The 15,795-nt window shown below is 34.8% G+C and overlaps 1 protein-coding gene across 1 annotated transcript; it reads right to left on the reverse strand.

The window, feature by feature from the left end:
* Positions 1-524: 524 nt before the first annotated feature.
* On the reverse strand, positions 525-8,442 carry LOC129901080 (putative glycerol-3-phosphate transporter 4). Its single transcript, XM_055976198.1, has 3 exons — positions 7,053-8,442; positions 5,006-5,545; positions 525-988 (listed from the first exon to the last, which is right to left on the reverse strand). Exons 1-3 carry the CDS (start codon positions 8,086-8,088, stop codon positions 951-953), a joined length of 1,614 nt encoding a protein of 537 aa, XP_055832173.1. The 5' UTR covers positions 8,089-8,442; the 3' UTR covers positions 525-950.
* Positions 8,443-15,795: the final 7,353 nt, after the last annotated feature.

Here is a 15,795-nt window from a genome sequence, read left to right on the forward strand (position 1 = left end):
AACCAATACAAATATTCTCCGAAAACATATTCTCAAAAAATAATTGAGATACAACTTTTCTCCAAACAAAAGTTTTTCCAAGCCAAAGATTATAACACCAATCTGTGGGGTTTGAATGTGTCTTTGCATTTCAGTCATTATGTAGAATATGGCATGATTTTATCCATGATAGGAGCAATATTAGAACACCATCCTTTTTCGTGCTTGCACGTATTCTGTAATTGGAGTAGTGAAAAGGATACAGAGTGCCCGACCCCTTAAAACCCCAATCATATTTTTTTGCCAACTAGGTCAAACCTAAGTGCTAAATGACCAATTTTAATTGACTCAATAACAACTCATGAGACTTTAATTGATATCATTTGCAGCAGAACACACAGGGACCAAATTGTAATATATGTTTCACTACCACAGGAATTTGTTACACAAAATGTGGTTCTTGATTCTGGAGAATGAGAGCTTTAGTCGACTCCAGAGAGGCTATCATTAATTTTCTCGTAAAAACAATACAGAGGTTTAAGAAGAAATTAAAGGTAGTTCACACAAATATTCTAATAAGAATTGTGCAACGAAAACTTTAAAAGACATAATATGGAACAAATGGACTAATAAACAAAGGATATTCATCGGATGTGCTACTAAATCTAATAATCTAGCTTCACTTTATTCTATCTACAACTCTCCTTCATGGGATAAGAAGAAAGGCAATATCAGCTGTGGCATAAATATTATCTCAGATAACAAGCAACGATTTTCACAACAGAAAAAACTCATGAGAGAAGCACCTTTGTTTCATTTTGACTTGTACCAAGAAACCATGTTCAAGGCATTAGTGGCGATTTTGATGACAATGTGGCTTGTTGAGTCCCACTGATTCCACTGGCTTTTTCATACCTAAGATTTTTGCTTCTGTTTTCACCGAGAGGTAGTACTTGTAGCCCAACAAATCCTCATCTTCGGTCTCTTAGAAGGGGTTGAGATGCAGAATCTGCAAAATGAAGCAACTTTCTTAGATGAGAATGGTTCATAATTTTGAAAATTATAAATCAAACTCACAATCATTGAGGAATAGAGTGAACAAGCTAGACGCTCTATCCTCTAAAAGGGAAAAATTAATATTTTGAAATAGCAACTCTTTACACGAAAAAATCAATGGCTCACAAAATAGTATCTGAGAATGTATCACAAAATTTCATTATACACCACATAGCGAATCAATTCCAAAACCATAGCAATTTCCAAAGATTTTAAGTGAAGTATCGACACTTCTAATCACAAGGTCCCTCCATAACAAAGACTCCAAGAAGATAGAAGCATGTGCCAGCATACTAAACTTATAAAATTTTCTAAAGATTGCAACACCTGTGCAGAGGCTTTAAAAGTTGTTTCAAAAACAAATATTATCACAAAAAGATGAAGAAAAGCGGTTAACTGTCAGTTCATCCATCGAACCCAATATTGATAGAGAGTAAAAGTAAGAAAGTACAGAGTAAGATGCATCCTTCAGTTGCAGTATGAATCATTTTGCAGGTTTAAATCTCCTAAAAGAGTTCTAAAACAAGTCTTAAAACAAATGGCGGTAAAGTGAGGATTGAAACATGTCTATGAGTGCTTTATAGAAGTTTCAACATACAAATATCTACAGAAAACAGATAACATTAAGTGGTAATGTATGAGAAGCAAAATGATATGCAGATAGGATTGATTATTTGAAATAGACTTTCTTAGCTTGTCAAACTCTCTCCGTCACCAGGAAAGTTTGCTTTAACTACTCATGCTATGGATGTAGGTAGGACTGTTCACAGTTTTGGTTAAAACCAAAACCAAACCGAAAATTTAACCAAACCGAATAAAAAAACCGACATTCAGTTTGGTTTGGTTTGGTTTGGTTTTAAATTTGAATAACCGATAATATTTGGTTTGGTTATGATTATAGAAAAAAATAACCGAACCAAACCGATAATTATATACTTAAAATTTATAATTATTTATATGTATAATATTAGTTTTTCATAAATAATTAAAGATATTTTATACGTTTTAATTATTAATTTAATATTAATATACTTATTTTTAAGGCCCAACAATCCAAACCCAACTCTCAAGCCCAATTATAAATTCTAATAAACACTAAACAGCGGTCCAAGTCCAACAATCCAAGCCCATTAGCCCAACTCTCAAGCCCAATTCTAAATCCTAAATTTTAAATCCTAAATTTCTAATAAACACTAAGCACTTGAGCAGCAGGCAGCAACATAAAGTAAAAGTTAAAACTTTAAAACCCTAGTATCTATTTTCCTTTTACATTTTTGTTCCTCTCACGTTGGTTTCTCACAAAGTCACAGACTCACAGTCATAGACTAACAGTGAAGGCTCAAGAGCAACCTCAACTCCTCAACCCCAAGTATAAGATTGTCAAATTTTGAGAAGGTTTGTAAGGAGTTTTTCAAATTTTAAATTGATTTTAAGTTGTTTTCTTTTTTTCCGAATGTTTAAGTTGTTTCATTTTCTGTTTTGAACCTCTGTGGGTCGTGAGGAAAAAAGAGCTTCATAAGAATTTGAAGAATGTAGAGAGAGAATATTTGAATTATCTTGGCTAGTCATAAACCGAATAACCAAATAACCGAATCAAACCGAACCAAACCGACAATAACCAAACCCGTGGTTATTATTTTACTTGATTTGGTTATGGTTTTAAACATTTAATAACCGATTAAATTGGTTTGGTTATGGTTTTAATCAATAACCGACCCAAACCGAACCATGAACACCCCTAGATGTAGGAGCATGAAAAATAGGAAAAATGATTCATTCGCCTTTCTAAGAGGAGACTAGCCGCGGCAAGAGATGAAATAGGACCGGAGTCGTTCAAAGATCTTTGAGAATTTATTTTCATTTCCCTGAGATCGTGGAGAAGACATGTCCGGTGTTGCCTGTAGGTCGTGATGTGCCTTGAGATGGCCGTCTCCTGTCCCCCTTCCAGTGGGGAACCCGCTCCCCGGTCGTCTTTGTTTTTGAGAGGGATAATCAACTCCGCAAATATCGATTTGAATTATCCGGAGAATGCAATGCCTGGCGTCAGTCGAAACTAGGGCTTATGCAATTGAATCAGAAATGCGGGTTCATTCATGTCCAATAAACTTCAAACAAAAGGAGATTCGGATATCAGAGTTGAGCGGACAGGCGACGGGGTTCCCTTTTTTTTTTTGCAAAGGCGGCCCTTTTCTTTCCTCGGAGCTACTGGATATCGACCTAAGAGATACTAGACCGTAGCGAGAGGAAAGGTCTCTTAGGGGTACCACAAATAAAAGAAAAAAATAGCTAAAAAGAGTCTGCACCAACAAAATCGGAAGCTTAATTCGAAAGACGAGAGTAGACTTTTTCATAGTTGTCATATAAACAAACTCTCTACCTTTCACAAGGTAAGGATAAGGCTGTGTATACAGCACCTTCTCCATACCCCACTCGATATGTTGCTGTTGTTGTTGTTTATAGTTTTCATAAAAATTACATAATGATGAGCACCCCGAAAAAATTTCTGTAATCAGATTTCAGAAAACAAAACGAAAGATGACAAAGCTACTCTAATATATCTGTAATTACTGCACAAGCAAGGAGAGACATGGATCAGTATTCACCGTCCTAATTTTATGCATTGGTATTGCATGAAAACACATTTTATACATTAATTGCTCCATTTTTCATTTTGGGGGTGGGTGGCTGAGGTTAGGATACAATTTGCATAAGTTTCTAACTCTTATTAAAAAATAGATTCTGCTTGAGGCATGAACAAAAATAACAACAAAGAAACAAAATCTTTTGGCGAACTAAGATCACCCACTCGCATCACCCAGATTCTGATGCACTTGACCATGCAAGTATATTATGCATTTTAATTAAATCTTGGAGATATATCGAGTATACAACAAAAAGATACTAGTATTTTCATTTCCTCGTGTGTGTACATGATACAGATGAAGGAGGAGATCAAACTAATTTGAAGCTGGATTTAGTTAGGCGTGGTAGTTTTCAAATTGAACAAATAGGTGAAATTATGTCTGAGATATAAGGGGATCAGATATACATAACAAAATAACCAGTAATTATCTTTGTTTGATGCAAGATATTTTGCATAGGCACTCAAAAAGATTATATAATAATCATATACACCAATATACTCAGACTAAACTACTGCTCTGCATCATGATATTGTTTAAATTTCCATTCTTCACTGCAAATGCTATAGCATAGTACTGATCCAAATACACCAAACTTGCACAGGGATCTACAGCATGATTACGGCCTAGTAAATTTGATAATTATTTCCAAAGTCTAATGATTTCATCATTTACTCCATGAGTCTATAAGCTAAGACCAGGAATACTTGGGAACGTGAATTTTTCTTATACAGGATACAGCTATAATATCTTGACTATAACTTTTATCATACAGAATATCTTGACTTCTCTTTTACCTTTATCAAAAGTACTATCTATCTGCTTCCCCTTTACTCGACAACAATAAACCACTGTTCCAGATAAATTATTGCCACCAGGCTTAAACAGGACATGACAGCAATAGTCATTTGTTACTTGTTTATTGATATAAAGGTGTTAGAAAGATATTTAAACAAAACAAATTTTCCCCAAAATCCCAAAAGGAAATTAAAAAAAGGAGGGAAGTGAAGTGTACCATGTATCTTTTTCAAATGTTTCTAATTCATTTCATCCTACTGCTCTAATGCTAAAATCAGAATACTAATGTTTTAGCAAATGCTATGCATATGCTCTGACACATTACCAAATTATGTATTTGTACTGGACTTTGCAAAGAACAAGAAATGAAATAAGGAAATGTTACCTTTCTCAGGAAAAAAAAAGAAATGAAATAAGCAAATCTTACCTTTATCAGAAAAAAGAGAGAAAAAGAAATAAAATAAGGATGATAGACACAGTTGAACAAATACAAAATGACAAACAGACACACAAATGGAGACATATCTTACCTTCACTATTGAGTTGTCCACAGGCTAGGCGTCTAGAGAACTTCTCACTAAGTTCAAAAAGAACCAAACGAGATAGAAGAAGACCAGCACTAAGTGCACCAACAACAAGCATTATAAAAACTGCATCCCATCCTTTTGATGAAAGAAAACCCGTCAAAAGAGGACCTAAAGCAGCACCCATAGATCCAGTACCATCAATAATGGAAGTAACTGTTGCAAGTGCTCGTGAATCTCCTTTCAAAGAGCTGTGAGTACCCAAATCTGCTGACACTGCAGTTGTTATAAGCGCATAAGGCCCATTAACAAACAAACCAGCTATCATCATGAGCAGAATGTTCATAAACTTTGATGTGCCTCCATACTTGCGATACAGAAGCATAGAAGGAATCGCTGCATACATGAAGCTGGCTGCTGTAGTAGCACGAGCATCAAGCTTGTCAGATAAATGTCCAGCTAGAATTCCACCAACTATACCTCCAACATCAAACAGAGCAGAGAGATTCCCAGCAGATTTCACTGCAACATACTCTCCCCCTATAGCTGCAAATAGATCATCAAGAACCAAGATGAGGAACATGACCATGGCGTCACTTAGAAATTTACCCAAAAAAAAAGTCTGACAATGAATCTTCAAAGTAGAATGAACATTGATGCTAGTAATCAAACAAAAAAAGGGCAGCCCGGTGCACTAAAGCTCCCGCTATGCGCAGGGTCCGGGGAAGGGCCCGACCAGAAGGGTCTATTGTACGCAGCCTTACCTTGCATTTCTGCCAGAGGCTGTTTCCAAAGCTTGAACCCGTGACCTCCTGGTCACGTAGCAGCAACTTTACCAGTTATTCTAGGTATTTTAAAGTTCATCAGGTAAATTTAATATAGTCACTACTTCTAAAAGATGAACAGTTGCAACAAATGGAGAACTGTTACTTTGTAGTTAGCGCCTGAGAAACATTTAACATCAAAGCAAGTATATAACCAACAAACATGTCTAACAAGCTTCTATCAAGAAGTGAATTATGAAGTTGAACTAGAAACACTACTTTGTCAGTAATACTCCAGGGAACTTAAAGAAACCTAGCTGAAATTACTTGTAAAGAATGCAGTTTTCTCAGGCACATCCTTTCGAAATTATAAGACATTCACCTTGTCTTACTTAAACTAATGAACGCTCAAACTAACATCTGCATAATTGGAAGTTTAAACAGACTCAGATAGCACCTTCTAATTATTTTTAAACGTGTATTAGTTTGGTATTTTCCTGTTTCTCACTTAAGGTGGTCTGTTTAGAAGCCATTGTGCACTAGAATGTAGTAGAGTAGTTTGCTAGCAAATAGAAAAACACAATCAGTAGCCCGATTTGCCATTAGAAGCAGAGACTACAGTGCAACTCCAACACCGTATAAGCTACATGATCCTTAATCAGATGGGACGTGTATTTACCACTCAGGAAGAGTCAGAGTTAGCAGCAACAACTACTACATTTAGAGATTGTAGATTTGAGCACTTCCTTCTTTCTCTTTTTTTTTTTTTTTGATAATTTCTTTCCTGTTTCAACATTCAAAAGCTCCAGAATCAAAATTCCCTACTTTATCAGCAATGGACAATCCTAAGTACCTCATATAAACAAAAATTATTACAGATAAACCTGCAATCTATCTATTTTTACTAGTCCACTGTACTAAAAATAAATGTCCATTTTTACTTGTTCAGTTTGAAAAAACAAGGGATAATTTATCACTTAGTTCCTAACTTACCCTTATTATAAACTAATCATTTCCCAAAATATTGAATTTATTATATTCTAAGCGTGATATAGTAAACTTATCATTTTATTAATTACTTCTTAAGGGTGTGTCAAATCAAACATGGACAAGTAAAAATGGACGGAGGGAGCAATAGTCATGAAAACTAGCTTCAAACCTAGGTAACACCATTTTAGAAAGTCTCTCCAACTGTAAGTTTCTAGGAAAGCTTTAATGCACCAGAACAATGTGTATCACACACAAAGCACCAAGTATAGCAAACGATTCATAAATGTAAGCAACAATACCTGTTTGACTAAGGTAGAATGGCAACCAGTACAAAAATGTGTATGCTACCAACTTTGAGAAGAAAAGGCACAGTGCAAATGGAATCACTCCTGGTATTAGACAAGCATCCAAAAGACCAACACTTGTCCTATTGGAACCAATCCGAGGAACATTAAACTGTCCATTTACAGCCACATTTTCTTTCACTGTCTGAGCTTCTTCATCGTTAGTCTGAGATGAATCCTCAACATACGGTTGATTAGGACAAGGAAACCCAACATCTTCTGGATAAGCAGGCAATAACAAGTACACCATTATCCCCGCGAAAAATATAAATGCTCCTGGAACAATAAAAGACCAACCCCATCCATGTTCCAAAACAGCAGCAGCCATAAGAGATCCACTAATATTCCCAACAGAAGTATGAGCATTCCAAATACCCATAATCAATCCCCTTTTCCTCTTACCAAACCAATTTCCAATAACAGCAACAACACAAGGCCACCCAGTAGCCTGAAACAACCCAGCAACCATTTGCATAACCAAGTAAAACCAAAAAGCGTGTATATTCCAAAAATAACCCATACCAAATAACCCAACAAAAATGCCACTTCCGATCATCCCAGTTGCTAAAAACAACCTTAGGTCCAATGAATCCCCTAAATGTCCAGCTACATACATTCCCATCGAATAACATGCTAGAAATGCAACATCAATTTCACCCAATTTCGATGTTCCATCCTCTCCATTAAATGGTTCCCAACCTTTCTTTTTTGATTTCCCCAAATCAATATGACCCGAAATTTCCCTCTTTACGAAAAGCGGACCCATAGGCCATGGATTTGTAACCGTTTCGTTTAGAAATTGGTGTGGATGTAAAACACTCTTCACAATACTACTGGGTTTTCTCGAAGCATGGTAAGATGTATAAGCTATGAATGTGATCAACAAAACTACATATTTATACGTCTTTAAACTCCAATCTATCCTTCTAATGCTTCTAATTAGCAAAATCCCAGGTGGGTTTGCTTTCATTAAATCATTATTCTCTGCCATTCTCGCTCAAAAAAAAACCAAACTAGAATCAGTATTCAATGCAAATTTCTAATTTTCTGGACTGATAAACAAAGTTGCAGAAAGATCTGGAACTGTTATTGGGAAATTTAGTGAAGCGTCTTCAGATTGGGGAATTCACCCATAATTCCTCCAATTATGTGTGAGAGAGAAAATGGAGGGTGGCGGGAGAGATTGAGATGACGTGAAGGAAGGGGAAATGTACGTGTCCCTCTTACGACGATTTTGAAATTCTGGCCAGGCGCCACTCCAAACAGTTAGGGGAACCCCTAACTTAAAAGAAGGCCTTCATTTTTTAACCTTTTTTTTTTTTACGACCTTAACTATTCAGATTTTCGATATCTCATACTTATCTTAAAGTTCGGCTACTTATTTTGCGTCCGATGTCACCCATTTAAAGATATCGCTCGTCAACTTTAAAGGCGAAATTTCTATTCTTTGCTCTTGTTTACTTGACACTATTATTAAGGTTGTTTTTAAAATTTATCATTGTATTTGTTTTTTATTATTTAATAATAAAGATTATACTAAATAAAAAGTTTCTTCCTACATCTTCATGGGCATTTGGCATGACACATCCAACTAAGAAAAGAGATCAAGGGCGGCGTTTTTTTGGGTGTATGCGTGCTTTTAAAGTTTCAAGAATTGCATTATTGATAGAATGTTCTGGTTTTCTGTTTAAGTGATCTGTTATTTTAAAGAGATATTTATGCAGTTGTTCATAGTAGGGTTAGGGATCATTCGTTTGATAGATATTTTACACTCTGTTTGGATGGTGGTTTTCCATGATTTCATAATATACGATGTTGTATTGTACTGTATAGTAAAGTATAATATTATGTTTGGATAGACTATATAATTTACTATTGTTTAATAATAACTATATTGTTTGATTTGACTGTATGATACTGCATCGCAACTGATAAATTTACGAAAATGCCATGAATATTAAATTTGTCATTTTCTAGCTCTAATCTTACCCCCAAAAGAGATTTTTTGTTTCATCAGATCCGGTTCTCTTTTATTTTTTCTGCCTACAGGGTATTGACAAACCAATGCCAAAACCTGAAAGAAGCAGAAGAAGAATCAAGAATCAAGCTGCTATGGGATGTTGTTATTTTTGTTTTGTGGCATGAGAGGAATGTGAGGATCTTTCAAAATCAGAGAAATGAAGTTAATATTTTGTTGAGAAGAGTGGTCCAAGAGATACATAATAGAGGTACAATATATAGTAGGCTAAAGAGGATTTTAGAGAGCAATTACTATCCTTAAATTGTTCTTGCTAGGATTGTTGGGGGAGGAAGCACTATAATTAAAGTTTGATATGATAATAAATAATAAAAATAAATTGGACACGAGAATTTTACGTGGAAACCCCTCAAACAGATAAAGGGGAAAAACCACGGGGTAGAAGGATCTTATTATGATAATATGGGAGTACACTGCTCTCAAATACAAGGAGAAAACAACAATTAACATTTCTTTTTTGTAAAAGGAACAAGCCGTTAAAGATGACACTCAAGACTACAATATTTATCTTGGATATAACTCTCTTTGTGTTCTTACTCTTTTAGATTGTATTTTTTGTGGGATAATCTAATTAAGAGCAAGAGGCCCTCTATTTATAGTAAACTAGAAACGCGTAAAATCTGCGTATTGCACCTCCCTTTTTGACTACGCGTTCAAGATGCGTTTTGTTCCCTTTTTGACTACGTGTTCAAAATGCATTTTGTAGTATTTGACTATCGTGCATTCTCCCACTTGAAAATTTAATTGAGAATCAATTAAGTCTTCACACCATCCTTTCTACCCAATTAGTGCAATGTTATATTTCTGTTAGGCCAACAGAAGATCGACACCATATAAATTTGTTACTGTTGATCGGCTTCGTAAATATATATGCTAGGTTGTTATTAGTGTGAATTTTTTGAATATCTACACTGCCTTCTTCCATCTTTTCACGAACAAAGTGATACTGAACTCATATGTGCTTTGTCCTTGAATGAAATATCGGATTTTTTACAAGATGCAAAGTGCTCAGACTGTCACAAATAGAGCAACCTTCTTTTTTTGTGCCCGAGCTCCTCCAGTAACATCTGCATCCATATTGCCTCTTTGCTAACTTGTGTAGCTACTACATATTCTGTTTTCGTCGTAGATGTAGTCACGATAGATTGCAGTTTTGAAACCCAACTTACAGCTCCTCCAGCAAGAGTAAACACATAACTTGTGGAGGACTTGCTTTTATCAAGATCACCTGCATAATCTAAATCAACATAACCTTTAACAGTAAAGTCTGATCCTCCATAACACATTGCAACATCTGAGGTACCCTTGACATATCTTAGGATCCTCTTAACAGTATTCAAATGCTCTCTACCAGGATTAGCCATTTATCGACTAACCACTTTCATTTCTTATGCAATATTAGGTCTTGTACATATCATGGCGAACATTAAACTTTCTACTGCTGATGCATACGGTACTCGAGATATCTCCATCCTCTCTGCTTCATTGCTAGGACTCATTCTTGAGGATAACTTGAAATTAATAGGAAGTGGGGTAGAAATTGACTTACAGTCTTGCATCTTGAAGCATCGCAAGATTTTTTTCAAGTAGTTCTTTTGAGAAAGCCAAATCTTCCTATTATTTCTATCTTGATGAATTTGCATCCCTAGAATCTTTTTTGCTGGTCCCAAGTCATTCATTTCAAACTAGCCAACCGCGCCTTTAAATTTGTGAGACAGTCTTTGTTGGGGCCTGCTACCAACATGTCATCAACATACAACAGCAAAATATCAAAATTGTCATCACCAAATCTTTTGTAATAAATATAAGGATCTGAACTATGTCTGTTGTATACAAGGTTTATAATGAAGGAATCAAATCTCTTATACCAACATCTCGGCGCCTGTTTGAGATTGTATAGAGATTTGTTCAACCTGCAAACCAAGTTTTCTTTTCCCTGTTCTTCAAAACCTTCTGGTTGGAGCATGTAAATTTCTTCTTCAAGCTCTCCATGAAGATATGCAGTTTTGACATCTAACTGCTACAAGTACAAGTCAAATGTAGCACACATCGCCAGGACCACTCAAATTATTGTGAGTCGAACCACCGGAGAAAATTTCTCATTGAAGTCTATACCTTCTTTCTGAGTGAATCTTTTCACTACCAATCTTGGACGATACTTCTCCACTTGGTCATTACCATTGTGTTTGATCTTGTAGACCCATTTATTTCTAATGGCCTTTCTTTCTTGTGGAAATTGAACAAGATCCTATGTTTTATTTTTATGAAGAGCTTCAATTACTTCTCGCATTGCTGTCATCCACAGAGATGATTCTTGTCCTTTCATAGCCTCATGAAAAGTTGAAGGCTCTCCATCCTCTGTTAATAGACAGTATGCAATATTGCCCTCCATAGAATAATCTGAGTGACAAGTTGGTTCTCTTCTCTCCCTAGTTAACCATCGAACTTATGGAGTTTTGATCTCAGCTTGCTCTTGTTCTTCATGCTCTGGTGCTTCCTCAGAAGAAACTGAAGCTTCTTCTATTTCTTCAACTTCAACTGTAGTAGTTTCTGATTTTTCTTTTTAAGTGCTACCTTCTTATGCTTGTATCTTATTTTAAACAAACATAATATCCCTGCCGATTATCACCTTATGGACAGTGGGATCCCACAAGCGATATCCCTCGACTCCATCAGCATACCCTAAGAAAATGCATTTCTTAGATTTTGAATCCAACTTCAATTTTTCTTGGGTGTTGTACATAACATAAGTAGGACTTATGAATATATGTAAGCAAGAATAATCAGCTGGTTTTCCTGTCCACATCTCCATTGGCATTTTCAGATCAATTGCGGTCAATGGTGATCGATTGATCACATAACAGACGGTTTTGACTGCTTCTGTCTAGAATAGTTTTTCCAACCCTATAGTTGCCAATAATTCTCTTGTCCGTTCCAACAAGGTCCTATTTATTCGCTCTGCTACTCTATTTTATTGTGAAGTATATGCCACCGTGAACTGCCTTTTAATACCTTCTTGTTTACAAAAGTTATCAAATTCATCACCAGTGTATTCTTCTCTATTATCTGTCCTCAAACACTTGATCTTTTTCTCAGATTCAAGTTTCACCCGCACTTTGAACTCTTTGAAAATCGAAAAAACATCTGTCTTTCTTTTGATTGGATACACCCAACTTCTCTTGGAGTAATTATCGATAAATGACACGAAATATTTTTCTCCTCTTAGGGACTCCACCAGTGCTTGCCAGACATCAAAGTGGACCAGATCTAATATTTTCTTGCTTTTAACAGAGGAACTGCTAAACCTCAATCTATGTTGCTTACTGGTAACACAATGCTTACAAAAGGATAGTGAAATCTTTTTGAGCCTTGGAAGAAATTTTTGCTCAGCAAGAATTTTCAAACCTCATTCCAACATATGGTCAAGTTTACGATGCCATATCATCTTTAATTCTTCAAATGAACTTGCTGACGTGGTTGATGTTTCTCCTTCTTGGTGTGTTTCACCTTTAAGAACATATAGATTTGCAGTAAGTTTTTCTGCTTTCATCACTACAAGCGCTCCTTTTGATATTTTCATGACTCTACCATGAGTCCTATATGAATATCTATTATCATCTAATTATCCCAAAGACAATAGATTCTTTCTCAAATCTTTTACATGTCGTTCCTCCTAGATGGTGCGTACTGTGCCATCATACATCTTTATTTTGATGTACCCAATACCAATAACATCCAAAGCATGATCGTCTCCCATGAACACAGACCCTTTTGAGATATGATTATATTGATGAAACCATTCTTTCCGAAAAGTCATGTGCCATGTTGCTCTTGTGTCCATGATCCAGACATCAGTGAAACATTTTCTTCCTTCATTATTTGATATTGCTTCACTACATAAAATATCTCCATCATCCGAGGTACATGCAATATTCCCTTGAGCATTTGATGGCTCAGGGTGTTCACTCTTCTTTTTAAACCGACAATCTTTCTTGAAGTACCCTTTCTTGCCATAGTTGTAACACTTGATATTCTTCTTACTTCTTGATTGAGATCTACCATGATTATGACTCCCACTTGGTCCACGTTCCGTTGGTATTCCTCTTACCATCATCAAAGCTTCATCTTATTGCGAACTTGCTTGTCTGTCTTCCTTATTTTTGTGTCAATTTTCTTCTTCTAAGACAGCGACTGCAATTTTATCGAAAATTAGACTATCCATATTATTTGTCAGGTTGATGATGAGTTGATCATATGAGTCAGACAGACTTTGAAGCAGAAACTCCGCACATTCAATCCCCTCTATTTTGCAACCCATTATTGTAAGTTGTGAAAACAGAGTATTCAAAATATTGATGTGTTCAGTAACCGACAGTGACTCTACCATTCAAAGAGTATACAATCATCTTTTTAAGAAGATTTTATTATGCAAAGACTTGGCCTCATACAATACCATAAGAGTATCTCATATTTCCTTCGACGTCCATTTTTCAGCCACACTAGACAACACTTGATCAGCTAGTGCCAAGTGTAGATCAACAACTGAGTTGCTGTCTATGTCGTTCCAATTGTTGTCATCAGTAAAATCTGTAGGCCTGCCTTCAATTGCAGCTAAGCAATTGTCTTTTTCTCAATATCGCTCTTATTTTCATTTTCCACAATGAGAAATTAGTCCCATTGAATTTCTCAACGTCAAATTTGTTGTACTCGACATTATTATTTGCTTCACACCCTTCTAGATTTTCTTCTTCAAGTATCACGTGAATAGTACTTTTCACTGAATTTTACTATTTATAAAAATTTACTACGCATAAAATAAACAAAATAACTGAGGGCTCTGATACCACTGTTGGGGGGAGGAAGCTCTACAACTAAAGTTTGATATGATAATAAATAATGAAAATAAATTGAATACGAGAATTTTACGTGAAAACCCCTCAAACAGATAGAGAAAAAAAATCATGAAGTAGAAGGATCTTACTATGATAATATGAGAGTACACTTGTAACACCCCTTAAAATGTTATTGATTCATGGATCCTTTCATTCATGAAGTCCAAATGAATTATCAAAATTTTCTATTTAATTCAAGCATGAAACTTTATGGATTTTCATATCATGATTCCAATTGCATAGATTATTAAATATTTGAAGTTTAATCACCTATCTTATGTTAGTTTATGTTGGCTCTTAAATGCATTAAATTTTTGATTTATGAAAGGTCCTTATATGAAGACATAAAAAAAGTTTTAAAGTATTTTGATCATCATTATGTTCTCTAATGACTAAAGTATTTTGATTATATTATGATCTCTCATGCCTAAAGTATTTTGATCATAATTATATTCTCTAATGACTAAAGTATTTTGATTATATTATGATCTCTCATGCCTAAAATATTTGGATCATAATTATTTCTCTCATGACTAAAGTATTTTAATTATATTATGATCTCTCATGCCTAAAGTATTTTTATCATATTAAGATATCTCATGCCTAAAGTATTTTGATCATAATTATGTTCTCCCATGACTAAAGTATTTTGATTATATTATGTTCTTATGTTCTCCCATGCCTAAGGTATTTTGATTATACAAACTATGTTCATTTTCTTTAAGCTTACTCTAAGGTATGTAAGACTTCAATGAGAGTATTTCTTCCTATAATATCTCCTAAAACGTTGTATGTGGTATTTTTAATTCTCGATGAAAATGATGTTCTCTCTATATTTTGGGCATAACTTTTCATATAATAGTCAAAATAAGGTGATTCAAATTTTTGAGTAACCTTAGATTCATTATCTACAACTTTCTTGAAGACCATATCTTAGGATTCGGAGGGTAAGTTGGTCAAATAAATTAATATTTATAAGATATGGTACTATGACGAAATGGAGTTTTTGTAGGAGAAAATTCATATCTTACAATAGGATGCTTCAAATTTGTTGATTCTTAAACCACATAAAACTAGACTTCTATATCTACAATTCTTATGTAGACACCAAATCCTAATTAGGAATTTATCATATTAAAATGCAGCTCCAAAGAAGGATATTCTGTTAAAAGAGAGTTCATCTCACCTACCATGGAAAGATGTAGAACCATTTGACATCATCCATGACATCAAAATTCTCCATTGAATTTTCAAGATCATCCTTTATGATTATGTTTATTTATTGTTAGGTCCCTACTCCACACCTATAAATATCCACCTTATTTCCTCATTTTATTCATCAAGCTTTCTTAAGCAACTCTTATCTCTATATACTTCTTTACTCATTCTCAAATATAGTTTTAGTTTTAGTAGTATAAAAATACAATTCCGGTGATTCTTATACTCCGAGTAGTACATAAAATGCTCCGACGAGAAGAAAAGGCTAGGGGTCCAAGAGTGTTCCAATTCAGAGTAAAGCTTCAGATTTAAGGTATGTAAGGCTTCTATAGCATCGGATTGAGTTCGTCCATGCGCCCAATATTTAAATTTATTATAATTGAGTTATAATTGAGTTTTATCCAAATCTTGAATTCTAAATGAATTAATTCTTCTTCTATTTAGTTAGATATATTTATGCATTAATATTATTATTACTGTTATCTCTCATATTATTAGAATTATTGTTCATGGCTACTTTCCCATGAATTCTAATTGATTTGATGTTCAT

The sequence above is a fragment of the Solanum dulcamara genome, chromosome 8, assembly GCF_947179165.1.
Source record: "Solanum dulcamara chromosome 8, daSolDulc1.2, whole genome shotgun sequence".
NCBI classification, from domain to species: Eukaryota; Viridiplantae; Streptophyta; class Magnoliopsida; order Solanales; family Solanaceae; genus Solanum; species Solanum dulcamara.